The sequence below is a fragment of the Ptychodera flava genome, chromosome 14, assembly GCF_041260155.1.
Source record: "Ptychodera flava strain L36383 chromosome 14, AS_Pfla_20210202, whole genome shotgun sequence".
In the NCBI taxonomy this organism is placed as follows: Eukaryota; Metazoa; Hemichordata; class Enteropneusta; family Ptychoderidae; genus Ptychodera; species Ptychodera flava.
In genome coordinates, this window is record NC_091941.1 from 34,026,631 (window position 1) to 34,044,825 (window position 18,195).

General features: G+C 37.4%; 1 protein-coding gene across 1 annotated transcript; it reads right to left on the bottom strand.

Annotated features, from left to right (window-relative positions):
- Positions 1-245: 245 nt before the first annotated feature.
- On the bottom strand, positions 246-17,315 carry LOC139150250 (uncharacterized). The gene is made up of 19 exons (XM_070722495.1): positions 17,050-17,315; positions 15,555-15,759; positions 13,330-13,496; positions 12,362-12,659; positions 12,110-12,189; positions 11,341-11,460; positions 10,126-10,240; positions 9,638-9,819; positions 8,860-9,090; positions 7,720-7,928; positions 7,399-7,539; positions 6,822-6,959; positions 6,042-6,267; positions 5,067-5,268; positions 4,220-4,384; positions 3,183-3,437; positions 2,059-2,237; positions 1,233-1,452; positions 246-566 (listed from the first exon to the last, which is right to left on the bottom strand). The coding sequence occupies exons 1-19, from the start codon at positions 17,209-17,211 to the stop codon at positions 427-429; spliced, it is 3,435 nt and encodes a 1,144-aa protein (XP_070578596.1). The 5' UTR covers positions 17,212-17,315; the 3' UTR covers positions 246-426.
- Between the last annotated feature and the right edge of the window lie 880 nt (positions 17,316-18,195).

Below are 18,195 nucleotides of genomic sequence, written 5' to 3' on the forward strand. Positions count from 1 at the left end.
TGAATGCGTGGGTGTACTGAGAAGTACGATCTACAAGACCATGTTTACTGGGCATAATAATGATGCTTTTTGCTTATCCTGACTAATAAAGAAATGACCCTTGACCTTGTAGACCAAAATAATTCTTGTTTACCAGACAAATCATTACCTCAGTGTTATATCATCTCCACATGAATAAGTTAGACTGTTTGCCTATCTATGTTAGTCTTGTCACAGCACACTTATTTGGACGGGCTATACTCTTATCATTTTGACATCCTTCCATAACACCTCTCTGCCTTTGCATAAACACGCTTTCATCTGAGCAAGCTATATCTTTATGGCACTCTTCTATTATGCTATACTTGTAACAAATCAGTTTGCACCAAACACTGTACTGTCAATTTCGTTCCAAGAGAAGACGCTGGAGTCAAGGACACATTGATTTCACAGCCACATCTTGAATTTGAAGAATGCCTGCATGTCCGAATCATCAGGGCTCTTATTGTTGACACCAGCATAGACATTCATCAGCAGTTTGCTCTTGAACTTGGAATCCAGAATGTCGACATACTTCTCCAAGGCACCTACGACAGGCAAAATGACAAATGATTTAGTAAGTATAGATTTTAGGATGTACATGGATTTATAGTTGTCTGCTCATCTCTTGATGAAAAGCTAAACAAAAATGTATAGGGTTGTGTAATGGCTACATGCCAAAGACTTCAAAATGCTTATCTTGAGAATGTTGAGTTTACAAAGTTTCAGAACAAAAGTTATAAACTATGACTTGCTGTGTGATGTGACCCATACTGTCTTATCCTTTCCCTGTCAATCATTTTTTGCTACCTGGTTTTTATTTTCTTGAGTCCTGGCATAGGAGCTTTACATTTAAATGTCCACAGCACTTGCAGGTCATGTCTTGAACACTCATTGCTAAACAATGCTGTGAAGGCAGTTATTTCTGAATAGTGAAGTACGATGCTCAAGGCAGGATATTCAAAAATATTTCAAATAAGAGGTACATTATTATCAATATGTAGCTGGGAAAGGATTTCACAGTGACCGTACTCCTTGTTTGCTGATGAAATAATTGTTAATGGAAAACTAACAACCTGAAATTTTGAAAAAGCAGATCATTTCACCAAGTATCCACCTAAAATTATACATGTCTGTACTGAAAAAGTAAGGACAATTGTTTGGAATCTCTCTACATACTGTGTATTACATTACACAGACATGGTATTACTTACCAATACCCATGACTCTTCCCCAGGCAATCATGTGTTTCTCAAGTCTTGGATCATCAAACTGTTCTTTCTTCATCAGCAGTCGCACAATTTCACCATGGATGTAGGCATCGTCAAAGGATGACTCGCCTTCTGGGAATGGAAACTTGGCATACACATCAACTGCCTTCAAGGGATCTGACTTGACTAACAACTCACCAAGTTCAATGTAAGCATCATGTACCTGATGGACACACAATATTATGATTTATTATGATACATTGAAAGGAAATGTGAGAGCAGTAACTACATGTACCATGAGCAAAATCACATTTAACTACACCTAATGATTGTATGCGAAACACTTCTAAATGTATTTGCTGCTACTTAATTTAGTTTTGTCAGGCAAACCAGATTATCATCAATACCAATGTAACTATTGAAGTATTACTGAATTCTTACACAATAACTGTCAGAAATCTGTTCACATTCTGATGTCAGTGGGGCAGGTGCTTCTGAACATAAAATGACAATGCTACAGATCACAGCAATATATCAAATAAATTTTATGCTGTTTTTTGATAACATAGAAAGACAACCTGATTTTGAAAGCAAACTCTCTCTACGTTCAAAGATTAAGTGCATCTGAAGAAACTATGCTAACTTTGCCCTACAGAAACTATAAGCCTTCTTAGGGGCCTCTCTGGCTTTAAAAGGCACATTGACCCCCTAGAATTGTGGTGATTTGTAAAATTCTTCAGCGTGGGCCCAGTATTTTTAAATCTTGCCAGAGATTGTGTGTGAATAAATACTCCTAGATTGCACATTAGCTGCATATCATTTCACCTACCCCTGGTGCCATTGTGATCACATCTTGGTATAGCATGTGTGCCTCTTTGGCAGCATCAGTGTCCTTGGCAAGCACTCTAGCAAGTCCCAGTCTGGCCAGGTGACTCATTTTATTCAATGGTACATTGGCTGGTACTGGTTTGCTCTCTTCCTTGGGTTTTGCTTCCTCTTTGGATGGTTCTGTGAAAAAAGCAATGTTTTGTCAGAATAATAGTAAAAAGTGTCAAGTGGAATTGGTGGTCTAACCAAAACAACTAAGTGATAAGCCACACATATAAACCGGCTGAGCATAGCCAGAGTTACAACAGAATGTTTGTGAAATAATTGATACATTGTTTATTGTCATGATGATCAATATCTGAACTGTAAAGAAGTCTTGGTTTGTAACTACTCTGTGAAAGTTTGCATATCAGATGAATGAATGACATTTGTAGTACACAACTCCTAATGATGATACATATGTACTTTGTCTACAGAAATCCTAAAAACATGACATTTTATTCGGCTTAAGGGACAAAGTCGGCCATTTATCATGAATTTTGTTTGATGCAAGATACTACTTAAAATTAAATGGTCATAACCATTAATTCATTTTCTCAATGGTTTAATTTAATTTGTCTAAAACCGGGGTCGAATATATGCATGGTCACCCATTCATTCAGTATCTTTCAACATGTCAAACAATATAAGTAGTGTCTGGCATCAAACATAATTCAGAAAAATGGCCAGCTTTGTCCCTTTAAACTGTGCGCTAACAATGGTAAAATGACATAATATGTTTCACTGACAAACTCAAGGTTGGCTCTGAGCAGGGCACTGTTGGCATCTTATGGCATTGTTTATATTTTTTTGTCCTGTCAACTTAAATACGAGTAAACAATCGGATTTTGAGTGTTGTCTGAAAGTTATGGAAAAGCTGAGATGACAATTTTTATTTCCTACAGGATATTACTTGCTATACCTATAAGTATGTTGAGTGGTGAAATCTGATGACTTAATTTATAGCATATTTTGGTCAAATTAACAAACTCAATGTGAGATTTGACTGATTGTCAAAAGATACAAACTTTGTCCCTGTGGGCATTACATTATACAGCCATTGCACTCACAGTTGCTGAATCTCACCTGGTGATTTAGCATCAGCCTTTGGTTGAGCTGCTGCAGCAGGCTGTTTTGCAGGTGTTGTAGCTTTTCCACCAGCACCAGGTTTAGCTGCCGCAGCACCTCCTCTTGCTGCTCCTCCCCTAGCTGCTGCACCACCCCTTCCAGCTGCAGCACCTCCCCTAGCTGCAGCACCTCCTCTGGCTGCACCACCTCGGGCAGCTGCACCACCCCTGGCTGCAGGGGTACCACGTCCTGCTGCGGCACCACCACGACCACCTGAGAATGTAATGAAGTAATTGTTATTGCCTCTGAGCATTATTGTTATATATCATTATTGCATTATTGTTTGTTATGAAAAATTGATATCCAATTTATATCATTCAATGTAATTAAATATTACTTTATTCATCCCAAAATTGGGGTTTTAATCTGGTAACTCTTATGTATGCACAATTAATACTAGTATATCTACAAATATATGAAGTCTCTTCCGGTATCTTTGCATATATCTGGCTGAATATCATATTGTAAAAATCTATCATATTCTGGCAATTTGATTGTTAGGAATTGTAACTATTTATACAAAAGTCATGGAAGACATTTTACACACACTTGTATGCAAATATTTTAGGAAATAAAGTTGGCTGTACTGTTGACATGTCTCCTGTTCCAAAATCAAATGTTGAAGTCTTTCCACTTAAATAAATATACCCCCGGTATGTTACACTTGATGGCTGCATTCATACACAAAATTGCTGCTAAAGAAAGACAGTTTTGACTTCACATAAACTTTACAAATATACATAATATTTTTAACGCATAAAATGCTCATTGCTTCCTGTTCAGATGTGGAATCTGACACATATCAAAATATTATATTCTATTCAGGATGTAACAGCATAGTATTTAGGTCTATTCTGATTTTCCTTTCTTACTGTGAGCAATGAAGACTTTGCCTCTTTCAAAAGTTTGTTGAAGTCCATTAGACTTTAAAATCCAGGCTTTGCTGTCCCTGTAAAATCTAGGTAATCCATTTCATCAACACCTCAGTCACATACCTCTTGCAGCAGCGCCCCCTCGTGCAGCGCCCCCTCGTGCAGCACCTCCTCTTGCAGGGGCTGCCACAGTACCTTTAGCTGGTGCTGCCTGTGCTGCTTTGGCTTTCTCCTCTGCAGCTTTCTTCTCTTCCTCCTTCTTGATGTTATCAACCCACCACTGCTGCTCTGTTAAAAGGAAAGAATCCATGGTTTTCACCACTTGCAGCGCCATCATCTGAATCATGTAACTAGTTAGTAACTCAAATGAAGCAGGCTAGGCTATACAAGTTTTTAAACCTTGCAAACATTATTTGGCTACTTTGGAAACTTTTCATGTTAAATGTAATATTCTGTGGCAAGAGATCTGCTTGTCATGCAGTCTTTCAAATCTCAAGAAAAGAACAAATTACAGTTTTCATAAACTTGATCAGTGCAGTATAAATACTTGTTCTTCTAAAGATGTGTGATCAGCATGAGATCTGACTTTATAAAGGTCTTACATCCACTTCAAATACAAAATCAACTTTACCACTATTCATTTTTACTACCACAGAGTGGTTCAACCTTTTAACCACAATAATTTGGGTCAACCATAACGTTTCTAAATGAAAATGTTTGACCTCTGTACAAGAGTAACGGGGTGAGAAGCTGAAGCTGCATAGTTTTCCACAGTTTGATAGAGTCACATTCAGGGAAACGGTACTGAAAGGCCTCAACACTTAAGTAAGAATATATTTTGTGAAACTCTGAGGGTTGACATTTTGAAAATAATTGAAGAAAATTAGAACCAGGTAAGAATGTGCCATAACAATCCTAAAAGATTGCAACATTGAAGGTTTTCAAAAGAGCAGACAATTTAATCTCTTACTTGATAGCTGAGAAGGCGGATCCCCAGCACTTGGTTTTCCTTCCAACTCAATGCTAGCTCTGAATGACAGCTGTGAGTCTTCAAGTGATTTCTTACCACTCTCTGATGTAGGTTCATTTTCATGCATAGCAAGCTGTGCATTACCAAGCAGGTATAGACTATGGCTGTTACAAGGCTGGATAATCACTCCTGTCTCACACGTCTTGGAAGAAATTCAGTGAGAAAGGTAAATTGTTAGAAATTTGGGGATTTGTTTATAGGGGAAGAAGACCTTGAAAATTGTTTCTATGAATGAAACTTATTATACATGACAGTTACAGATCATTGCTATTCATTATCATAATAACTATCTGTGTCAATAAAATATACATGTAAGTCTTGACAGGAAACATATATGAGCAAGAGTAATTGAAATTCTTCAGTAACACAAAGACTTTCTTTGGGAGAATATTTTACACTTAAAAAGATTCTCTCCTGACCTGATTTTCCCGACTTCATTTCAGAAAGTGTCCAACAGTATGTTGTACATGGGTAATTCATTATTACACATATTATTACTCGAAGTCAAGTGCAACCAGTATCAGGATGACAATGTTTTAAAGAATGATCAACAAAATAAAAGTGAGTCTCATATGTAGAATTTTTTAGTTTAAATGACTTTGCCATGGTATGCACTAGGACATTATAATTGAAATTTGAATATTATGAAAGGTGTGTACCGGTATGTATCACATGGTTAATAAACAGGAGACCTACCGTACTTTGTTTTGTAGTTTGTTCACCGCTTTGAAAGGAAAAACTTGTGCAAAGTCAGGTGTCTAATATACACATCTTGTACTATGTCATTGATTTTACTGGCTGTAGCTTTCTTGTTTGTGAGTTCTCATTGTCTACACAGCTTCATTGTCTATACAGCTTTGGTTGCATCCATATGAAGCAATGGACTTGAGAATTAACATGCTGATTTCTCCTTACCTTTCGTTGTAGTTGCAATATCTGAGTACTCTGTGGTATGGTGGATGATTTGATGAGAGCTGATAGCCGCTGACATCTCTCAGCTATTCTGCCTGGATCAGCTTTCTTTGTCAGTAAGAGTTCCAGCAATGCAGAGTGACTGTCTAGCAATACCCATTCCATGGACTGGTACACGTCACCCCGGGACACCAACGTACAGATGTTATGAGCCGCTATCATGGCAGCACTGCAAAAGACAGTGGAAGGAAATTATGTTACTCTTCAATCATCAATCAATTGTGTAATACCATACTTCACTAACAATGAAATGTACAGCTAGCTAAACATTACTGTCATCTGCAGATCTTAATGTATCGTACACCATCCTTTAAGTTTTTAATACACACAAGTGTATCATAAACTACATGTAGTACCATAGTATGTTTTTGCAATAGGCCAAACCCGGAATTCGAATCGACCACGGTACAAACAAAGCCATGTGCGCAAACGCGCATAGACGTACGTGTATTTCCATACGCGTTCAGTACACATGTGGGTTTGTTTGTACCGGCATCACGTGATTATTTGGGCGTACTGAGTATGTAGAACGTCGTACGCATCGCGTCCTTTTTATTCCGGAGTAGAACCATTGATTTCAGTATTTTCAGTGACAAGTACAATCGTACCCCTTGTACCAATATGTGTGTCATATGTTGTTAAGTATTCATTTATTTTTAAATGCATGGGAAGACAGGATTTTGCCAAATTATGAATCATGTTAACTGAAAAAACAGCACTCACCTGTGGAAAATCTCTTCAGGTGTCATACATTTTTCTTTTGGTGACTTGGCTAGTAGTTTTCCACACTCTACCATGCCTCTCAGTAGCTGTATGTTGGATCTACGCAAAAGATCTTCTGAATGCAATGGAGGACTATCTCTGTATGACAAATAGTTTCAATGTCTCAGTGGTGAACACAGCAATATGTAATACTACAACTATAGTATTGTCAATGCTTAGTACAGTATGAATATGTCATTTGCAATCTCACCCTGATATAAATACATTTTTTTTACATTTCCCTACAAATGTAAACAGACTAAAATTTATCTAAAAATTGGGAAATGCTAGTGACAGCTTGATTTCGTTTTGCATTTCTCTGGACACAAAGATAAAACTTCAAATATGAAAATGCTTGGCATCTTTATTTTGAGACTTTTTATATTTTCTCCAAGCATATTGCATGAAAGTATGCACTGAAATTTTGAAAGCATGAAAAGGCAATTCTTTAGAGATCAGGCCTTTTTCACAGGCATTTTATACTAAAACCTTAAAAACATGTGAAATGACATCAAAAGCCAATCTATAACATCCTTACTCAGTATCCTTGTCAGCATTAGCAGCCTGGGTACACTTTTCAAGCAGATACTGCACTCCATCATGTAGGTATGTGATTGCTTCCTTGGTTCTTGCACCGGGACCAGCTGACTGACTCGCAATGGCAAGCCCTAAATAAAACCTAGAGAAAGAAACAATGTGAGAGGATGCTGATTTCCTGTCATGAAAGTTACAGGTAAAAAATACCAACATACAGACAGAAATAATGTCACCATAAGTAATTCTTGAAAGTGATCAAGGCTGTATACAAGACCAAACAATTGACACAAGGATGAGAAAATAAGCAATGAAGAATACACACCTTGCAATTGGCAGATTTGGTTTCAGTCCTACAGCAACTTCAAGACGCTGCAGTGCGTCTTCCACTTTGCCTTGCAGCAGTAGAAGTCTACCAGCATGCAGGTTATACGCAGCATTGTTCTGACTCACAGAGACTGCATCCATGAATTTCAAATGAGCTTGGCCAAGTGATGTCTCTTCACTGGATGCAGCCTGGGCTGTCTTGCCTCCCTGTCAATGACAGTTCAATACAGAATCATGCATTCTGAATGCGTATTATAAGCTAAGTATAACATGAAAAAAAGCATCTCAGTTACAAGCACAAACCCTAAAAAAAGTCATACTATTTTAGTGTTTATCAAATTTGATGAAAATCAGCTGTAGAGATGGCAATGTTGCTTCTCTAGGTCGTTCCTTGCTAGTTGCCTCTTTATACCAGCTAGAAATGACTGAGTAGAGAAGTGTCAATATCTCTACATCTGATGTTAATAAGATTGGTGTTTATCAATTTTTTCATAAAACCATTTACTTTGTAAGAAATATACAAACCTGGTATTGGAGAAGAGGATTTATATTTATTATACACATATTTATTCAAGATGATGCAATGAAATACGTATTGACTTTAACTTTCTGCTACATAGATCTTTCTCTACAATTTGAATTATGTGTCAAAAAACTGATTATTCTAATCTAATCTACCACATCATTATAACTAAAATACTCTGCTTTGTTTGTAGGATGGCATTGACTTTGTTGCTATAGAACATGCAAGACTCACATGTACAAGTAAGTATGTTGTTGTCTTTTTTATTAATGTTATGAATCTTTCTGGGAAGAGGTTGCTGGCTTCTTCAGACTTACAAAGAAAAGTGAAGTGCTACTTTCTGAATATATCTACAAAACAGATGTGAAGGTTTCACACCCTCTTCTTTGGTTTTCACTGTATTATAATAATCTTCTCATGAATGGAATATTCATGGTCCCCGAGAAGCCACCAAGGACAAGTTACTCAACAATTTATTTATTATTGAGTGCAACAGAAGATGGAATTTTACCATACTGGCCCAGGTACGGGCAGAGATGGTTCCCCTGAGAAGTCAGCTAGTAACAGTGTAGTTGAAATTAACCTCTTTTATGTAAGATTTACAGCATCCTTTACCTGAGTGGCCTCTTTGGATTTCAGTATGTAGAGTGATTGGACGTAGTCAGACTTTGCAGATTGTCCTGTTTCTTTCAAGTACTTGAACTCTTCATCAATAGCTTGTAAGATACGTGATAGCGGAGCATTAGGCCCTACCCCCCTCTGCTGGCATAATGCTCTGATATCTTCCTCTTCTGTACTCTCATGCTTGCTTCCAACATTCAACGCTGCAAAGCTGTCTTCAAGGCTCTGATAACATTCAAATAAAAGTAGGTTAAAACTTAACAGGATTTCCATCAAAAAATAACTTAATGAGGTATCAAAATTATTTACTTTGACTGATGCTATTTTTAAATTTTTATTGAGCACATTCAAGTCATTTTGGTTCACCAAACCATGCTGTAAATGTATACCTGATTCATAACTCTGCTGTAATTTAGAGAAAGGCAATTTATTAAATCAAATTTGTGAAAATAAACAGCATATGTAAACAAACATTAGCGAAAAGTTTTATCCACATGCATGTCCTGACATATTATAAAAGGATTCTTCTACTCCAAAAAGAATGTATTTTTCTCTTTACTATTTTGCAGAATTGATATTCAAATGTATAAGTTTCCTAATGAAATTATGCTCATTGAAAAATGTGCATTGAATTGAAAGCTATTGCTTTCAGAATCTATACTTATCAAATACACCATAACCAATTTATCCCGTGAATTTTGATTATTTTACAAGGTCACACATTTGGATAGGTCTATCTTTGCAGGTATTTCTGATCTGTATCATCACTTACATCTTTGTCTTTTTTCAATCCATACATCTCTGCAGCATAGTACTGTTCTTCTAACACCAAACCCAGCTGGTAGTGTAGCTCACCATCTTTGCCTTTCAACTTGATAGCACTGGCTAGATTATGTGATGCTTCAGTCAGGAAGTCTAGAGGTGACTGACCTCCTTCATAGGAGCCTGCCCTGCCTGTCAATCAAGGGAAAGATGGACAACTGTGTAAACTGTTTGTGATATAATCACCAATGAAAAGCCCGAGTAGCAAAGTTATTTTGATTGTGATGTTGATAATGCTGATGATATTGTGTTCAGAGCACAGCCCAAACTGAACACCTGACACCATGTTTATCACAAAGTACTACAAGTGATTTGCCATGATGATGAATATCACTAGGAGTGTGACATATAACTACTGGTATGCATTGAACGTACGTTTTTGTATCATGTTCAGTCGTCATGTTCATGTCATGTTCAGTGTAATGTTGCTATACTTACCATGTTTGGGTAGGTTTTCCTTGTATTTCTTTAGAAGTTCCTGTGCATTTTTCACAAGTTTATCAACACTACCTTCACCAAGTACTTGTTGCATTTTCTTCTCCCAGCCTCTGACCTGGAAAAATCAATGTATCGGTATCATTTCAGCATGCTTATTATAGGTGCTATTGACTGGTATTCTAAACAGCCTCCTCTTGGAGTATTTCAATATCAATAATAATTTTTAAAAAAGTATCATACTTTTGCAATGTATTTATTAATCAACTAAATTCTTTGCATTCATAAGTTACTTCAACTTATTGACCATTTTCAGTTATTTTTCAGAACTTCTGTACAATTCACAACAGGAGTAAACTCAGAGGGCAAATTTCTATGGCAAGATATAATTTAACCACTTTCATGGAGTTCAAATCTACATTGTAAGGTTTATAAACATTGCTTGCATTCCTTTTTTATATGTTAAAGCACCTTTTTAGACTCACCAAAACACATCACTGAACATTTCAATTATTAAGAAATATCTCATACTTATGAATTAAGATGATATCACTTTATAAGCAGAGTAAAACATGATAATTGTCAAAATCTTCTCTGTAATTTAATCTGATATAAAAGATGATATTGTTAGGCTAAGGCTTCATAAGTCGTCATAAGGCTCTATGAATGGTTTTTGACTTCTGCACTTTTTATCCAAGTACAATACGGTTTGTTTAATAGTACCATGTAATTGGATTTTTTCCTTTGTAAAGTTATCATCTGTTCTATGGTTGTCTGTTTTTATTCATTTAAATTTATATTCACACTTAGGTGTATACTACAGTACAACTGTACGATGCACTTGGACATGAGAATCACATCCTGAGAGAAATGGCCGTTTGTAGTTAGTTAACTTGGTAGTTAACTTTAGATTCCTGATGAAGATTCCCTGTGTGGAATCGAAACGTCGAAGTTTTAGAAATAAACTCTATTTGGAACAGAGTCTTGTTTTTTCATCCGCTCAATACTACTCTCAAGACCAAGTTTCATTGCCACCTAGTACCTGCTACTGTAGTTGGACTGACACCAGTTCTAAAAACAAACCTAACTTGGTAGTTGACTATTGTTAACAAGAGGTGTGTTTTCTTTTTTAAAATCCTTCCTTTTGACAGAACGGAACAACAGAAGTGAAATGACTGCAATAATAAAATGCAAAATTCCTATTTCATGGTAACCTACCTGTGCTGTGTGTTTTGTATCTCTGTTGGTATGTTTAGCCGTACATAGTTTGGATTTATGCCATTCCATTTCATCCTTTGGCACTTTTCTGCTGCAATCCTTGCATGAATCTCCATCCTCCTGCACAGGTACAACAAACAGTAAATAGTTTTAGTGATATGCCATTGGGGGCAGGAGAGAGAATGCATAGGTACATGTATGCGTGAATACACTTAGCTGCCAGTAACTCAACAGTGCATTGCGATGACAATTATGGAATCTTCAAGTGTTTGACATCACTGCAAAATTCTGTACTCAACATGTTCTAGATTCAGAGACATCACATGGGTGACATAAAGTTGTTCTGTGATCCTATATAGATGGGCAAAATAATGAAAATGCCAATGTTGATGACAGAAGATGATTGTCCTGTCTTTTGTATATTCTCCTCTGTGATAAAATCATCACACACAGGCATGAAACTCCTGGGCTGAAAATGAGCAGCTGAACCTGTTCACTGCATTACATGTCACATGATGTGGATGATGTCATTTCTTGTATACTAGTAAATACAGAATCACTGAATCTACATTGATCACACTTGTTGATTTATATTATGGTATATGTCAGAAAGTTAAGGGGGCCTATTGTTCTGTATGTGCACCAATCTAATTAACACATTGCAAACCTTTGTTTTCCATTGAATTTTGAATCAGTTAAAACAATTTACTTTCTGTTTGATCTCATCAGAGATGTGCCTTTTATGGAAGGGTGGCAGGGACAATCTTACCTCTCCATCCAATTTTGATTTATGACTGCACTCTTTGGCATGAGCTCCTAGCTCACTATACTTGACTTTTTCTTCAGCTCCTATTCAAAGAATGAAATGTTATTTTACCAAATTACTACAAGCAAATGCTGCAAAACATCTAAGTACATGAAAACCAACTTCCTACCATGTATACTTTACTTTTTCTGCCCTTCTTGACTATCTAGACACGCTACACACCTGATGATGATACTCATGATATTTGGATCTTACCTGCATATGCATACAAGCTATGCACCATGGCCGCTGACATTTCCTTGTCAAGGCTGGTTTCAGGAACCTTCCATTCCAACTCCAGGGGTGTCTCATCAAGGGGATCAAACTTGGAAGTTCTGGTCAACTCACTGATGCAGGGTGAGCAGAAGACATGCTTTGGCTCAGAGCCTTTGATGCTGACTGGACAGTAGAACGGCCCAAGACAGATTGGACACCCATATTTCACAGCTTTCTGAGATTCAACAAAGCAGACAGCTCTGGTCAGTTGTTTCCGTGTGACAGCTACTTTGTAGACCTATGTGAGAAACAGGAAAGATGATGTGGATTAATATCTATGTTTGATCAAAATTTACAGCATACTTTTTGTGGTTCACCTTCGTGAAAGCTCAATTACATCCCACACAGGAATAAATAATTGAGAGTAAAGGAAAGTGGCTGACTAATGATTATATTAGGCTTAACAAAATCATATGTGAATTTTAAACAGGGCTGTAGAATATGTGGGTCCATAGCATTCCATGGACAAGGTAAAGCAAACAGTTAATCTCAACTTCTATCTGTTGACATACATTGGATACACACAGGGAATGATTGCTCAAGGCAAATTATTACCAGCATAACTTACACTCCTTTGTGCACTATACATCCCTTCTTATGGAACTTCAATGTCACTATACTTAACATGTGTACATGTTCCTTGGTTATTTTACACAAACACAACCTTAGGATCAACATTCATGCATGTTATAGACTCTTTTGAGGAACCCATTTATAAGACTGAATCCTAAGCTATAATGATAAATAGATAAATACATAAAGAAACTACTGATTGATTGCCTGTAAATAGAATTTCACTGAACAGTTAAAAGGTTTAATATAAACATGTGAATAGTTGAAAGCTTATTATTGTCACACAATATCTCATACAGCAGTACAATGTCAGAGAATTTACTAGATTTGCATACCGCTGTATTGGATCCATCTGCTGATGTCACAGCAATGTCAATGGCTGTCTCTCCAACATTCAATGAAACTGCTGTACCTGGATCACCTCCATTCACTTTGACCACATTCTTCTTGTCGGGAGCAGTTGCCTTCACAGTCGTTGAACTTGTATAAAATGGTACAACACCTGCAGATTGGTACAGATACAGATTAAATACATGTACTGGGGGTATGTCACAGTTTATGTACTACAATATCCTTATCTCAGATTATAGATTACTACTTTTGAAAACGGTATAACAAAGAATGAGATACACTGTGTTTTAGACCACAAAGTTTCCTGCTGGTATAGATTAATTACAACCTGGAAACTTCAAATAACTTTAAAATCAATTTCTGTGGTCATTTGCAATTATGAACAGTCATAATTTAGATTGGGAAATTTATATATTAAGGTTCCAAGACAAGAAATTGACATTTTTAATCTAACAATTCTCTGGTGGATAATAAGTTCAGAACAGAACCCCCATAAATTATACATTTTCTGAAAGCCTACCAGTAGATGTAGGGGAACATTTTGGTAACCACAGTGTCATCATTGTTCACATAACTACACGTTACAGATAATTTGCATAACCTTTCAAAAATCGGTTTTCCCTTTTTTTTTGTCTCAATACTTCAAAGTATCAGACTCAAACTTGCTGGAATACAAGCTGTCACAACGCTCTTCCAAAATGTGTCTAAGATTTTTTATATCTTGCTAAGCTTTTTTGGAGCACAATTTTAAAGAAATCAACTACGTGTAGGGTTAAATTCACCTCTATGGAAGTTTTTTCTGGCATAAAAATTGTTTTAGAAGGTTTAAAAAAATTCTGAGGCACACTTTGGAAGATCCTTAGAACAGCTTGCACTCACACAGATTTCAGCTACAAATCTCTAAGCATTGAAACAAAACATAGGGAAAAACTGATTTTTGTAAGGTTATGCAAATTACCTATCACATGATAATTATGTAAACAATGGTGACACTATGGTAACCAAAATGTTTCCCTATGTCTAGCTTTCTGAAAATATACAATTTACAGAGGTTCTGAGCTTATTAATCACTAGAGAGTTGTTAGCTTAAAAAAGGTCAATTGAAAAAAGGTCTTTGAACCTTAATTAATACTCCAAAAATATGACAAAGATGATTGCCAGGCAGCAATAAAGAAACTAAATACCATGGAATCATGCAATCTTCAAAACATTTATAACACACACCTCATCCACAGTCTGTATTCTAAATCGCCAATTGATAGTCACATGGGATGCGTTCTTTTTGTGCTGATCCACGTAAACGACGTCATCAGGCATCATTTGTTGGAACTGTTGCCTGCCAGCATCAGTTCCGAAAAATGATGCCCGCTGACGTCAAAAAACGACATTGACGCATGCGCGGACCGGAATGTAAACAAAGATGTCGTCTGCGGCCGATCGAAACGATAGTCGAGAAATTTCTAGGTTTATCCTACTTTCTGAAGAAGAACTGAATGCTCTGGTTTCCAACAAGGACTCGAAACAGGCGAACACTAATCAAAGGTGCATTGAACGTTTTGCAGAAGTAGTGCGATCCAGTTGTGAAAAACTTTTTCTTATTGAACCACTCCAACATATTACATGTGACAAGTTTTGTCTATGGTACGTTCTTATGCATGACTGGGGATGAGGTGTGTTATAAAACACATATTGACTGGCCATGAGGACAACAGCATACGTCTTTAACCCGTTGGGCCTGTGAGTCACCCCAAAAACAGACGGTTTGTTTTTGGGGGTGACTCACAGTCCCTCGGGGTACAGACGTATGCTGTGGCCCACATGGCCAGTCAATATGTGTATATTGATAACACTGGCCAAGAAGAAAATACAGTAAATGTGATTCATGTACTTCAAAATAAATAGGAAGAGATGAAAACGGCTAATAAAGATGATTTGAAAATGGGTCAATCTTAAGAGCTTTTACACACTGCAACAGTCTGCTATCCTTCATTATCCACTGATCACAAAATCATTGCACAGGGGTTTCTACTACTACTAGTCCATTTGCATACACAGGTACACGTGCCTGCTTGCATGTTCATATATATAATATACCTCATGCTATACCAACAGTCATTGGAACTTTCTCCAAAAATGTGGCATCTGTGATGTGACAGTGTGTGGAACAGTTCTAAAAATTTTGATTTGCCTAATTAACTTAATTACTTACATGCATAACTCAGCGTGTCAATGGCAAACTCTGGTTCTAAAACTCCAATAGACAACTGGAGAGAACTCAGTGTAGCATCTTTTGGTGAGAGTCGTTTTGCATTGACTTGGTAAAATTTGGTTGTACCATCCTCTGAAGTGACCTCTATCTTGATCTCTGTGACCTCCCCTGCTTTCAGTGGTATGCTCTTACTACCACCACTTCCCTGAAAATGACAACAATCATGAGTGACCAGTCAATGGTACTTGGGACCGCAGAGTGATGTCAGTAGGTGAAACGCATACGAGCGAGGTGAATGAGAGATCAAACGATACAGAAGAGCGAATGATACACAAATTGTGTGAAAAAAGCAGAACTAAAAATTACGTCATTTATAGATATTTGAAACTTTGAATATTGGTTTGATGGTTGAAAATCCGAACTTCAATTATTTGTTTTCATGGTGCTGTGATGCAAAATGACGTAAGAACCCACAAGTACCCGGATGGCCTGCGGTCGAGTCAATGGTACTTTTGGCAGTTACAGGTTTGCATGTGATATCAGACACTGCTGCTGGAGATGCAGACAAGTTTTGTCAGTGTTGCACGTGGGCTTAGCCGCTACAGTTACAGCTTGCGGTCTGGGCCATTGATGTGTTTTCTAGTGTTCATTGTAACATTGGCAGTCACCTATGAAATTGTATTTTTGTCATTCTTGCATATGTTATTTCACAAAAAAGTGATCAAGATTTGCCGATAAACATTTATTTTCACATGTGAGTATTCTTCCAGTTCAACAGTATTGAATTGCAAATTAAAAGTGAAATTCCAATGCTACAAATAAATGGAATGGGGAGACTAGACTTTACAGTGCATATACTTTGATGTACTTGGCACTTAGATTATTTGCCTACATGACAGCAAATAATATGGTTTCTCCATCACTTTTTTCAAACTTTACATATTACACTAGATAAAGCATATAATGCAGAGTAATGATATTGTATTGTAATTTGTATTGCATTGCACTGCTTACTAATAGCTGTAAATATATTATACGTCTGCATTGCAGGCACGATGTCCTTTAAAGGATCGTTACTAGTTTTTAACGGACTCATTGTATTTGGTTCCGCGGTACCCTAGGCTTTTAGCAGTAAGTATTGCTAATGTACTGTACAGTGTACTTTGTGGACCTCGTCCTCGAGATACTTTTGCTTAGAAACCCGAACCTACTTCCTGACCACGGTCCCTCCACAAAGGGACCGTTGTAACTATAAGCATCTGAAGGAGGCGCATTTAGCCTCGGACATATAAGTGCCTCTGTCCACCAGTGACCTTCTGTGTCGAGGTTGCTGCAACCCTTGGTTGTACATTCTGTGGGGGAGAACTATACACAATCAGACAGGCGGGGAAGTAGTACTGCCAGAGGCTCCGGATCGCAGCAATGTGGAGGTCGATCGATGTTCCGAGCTGTCATTGACACTAGGCTAGTCGCCTACTTGACACTCTGGACTTACCACTATTTGGTAGGAAGCACCACTGTCGCTGGTCATACAGCTAAAATTAACCTTCTCGACATCACTGGCCACGGTAATACTATATTCAGCGACATCTTTGTTGAATTTCGGCTTTAAAGTGCCAGGGGACACTTGTAGCTTTGACAAATTAGCGTCGTCCATCTTGATTGAATGCCCAGGGGAGGTTACGTGGTAAAGTCAATTGGTAAATAATAAGTTCTTGCATATTATATTATCACGATTTTTGGCATGTGTGTACCATACTTCTCACGAATATGATACGAAACGGTGTATCTAAATATTCTGACCTAAATCTTCACGTTACTGTTCCAAAATCTCTTATGTGGGAACTCACCCCCGGGTTCCTGGGTACCTTCGGCGTCCTAGATTCAGCCCACCTAGCTCAATTTGAATAAACTTCAAGTTGTGATGCACCGCCTAGCTTCCTCTAAATTAATGTTGCGCCAGAACGCGGCGGGACACAAATCAGATTTCAAGGTGTGCGCGCGTGGCCATCGAAACATACCAGCCTGAGCTTCTTTTTTGACATTTTTTTGGTGCTTGCTCTGACTGCTTCAACAATTGTCATGGTACAGTAGCCTATCTACCATAACACCAGAGACGTTTTCCAAGCTTTCATCATTTAACCATCATTCCATTCATGACGCATTCACACTTAAAAAAACTATCAGTGTTAAATCGCCACTGCCAGCACACTTGCTACATTCAAGAAACTGAAACACTTTGTTGACCTTACTTTATCTATGATATTTTAGCAAAACCATGATTGACAGAATTATACAAAATCCTGAAAGTAGGAAACTGTCCTCCCACCACACAATATTGTTGTGATTTCATTATAGTAAACGGGAACACTGCTAGGGCAACATAAAGACTCTCCTAGCTAGTAATTTTGAAGGGGAAATCATCAAGCTACTTTCACAATGAATGGGAATGCCGCATTGGATGGTCTCTCAATTTCAATTTAAGTCATCTGTAACTTTCGCACCTGTGGAAAAAAACATTTTTCATATCCATTTTAACCAGAGTGTTAGTTTTCTTGAGAAATTCATTGTAAATAGAAAATAGGATGATCTGCACTTAAACATATTTAGTTCACTCTGAGTTGACATCAGCATGACTAGA

Coding starts and splice junctions, on each gene's coding strand:
- LOC139150250 (XM_070722495.1), bottom strand. CDS start 17,211: ATGGACGACGCTAATTTGTCAAAGCTACAAGTGTCCCCTGGCACTTTA. Junction 4,385..5,066: donor TCCGCCTTCTCAGCTATCAA/GTAAGAGATTAA, acceptor TCCTTTTAACAG/AGCAGCAGTGGTGGGTTGAT. Junction 567..1,232: donor GGGAAGAGTCATGGGTATTG/GTAAGTAATACC, acceptor TGCCTGTCGTAG/GTGCCTTGGAGAAGTATGTC.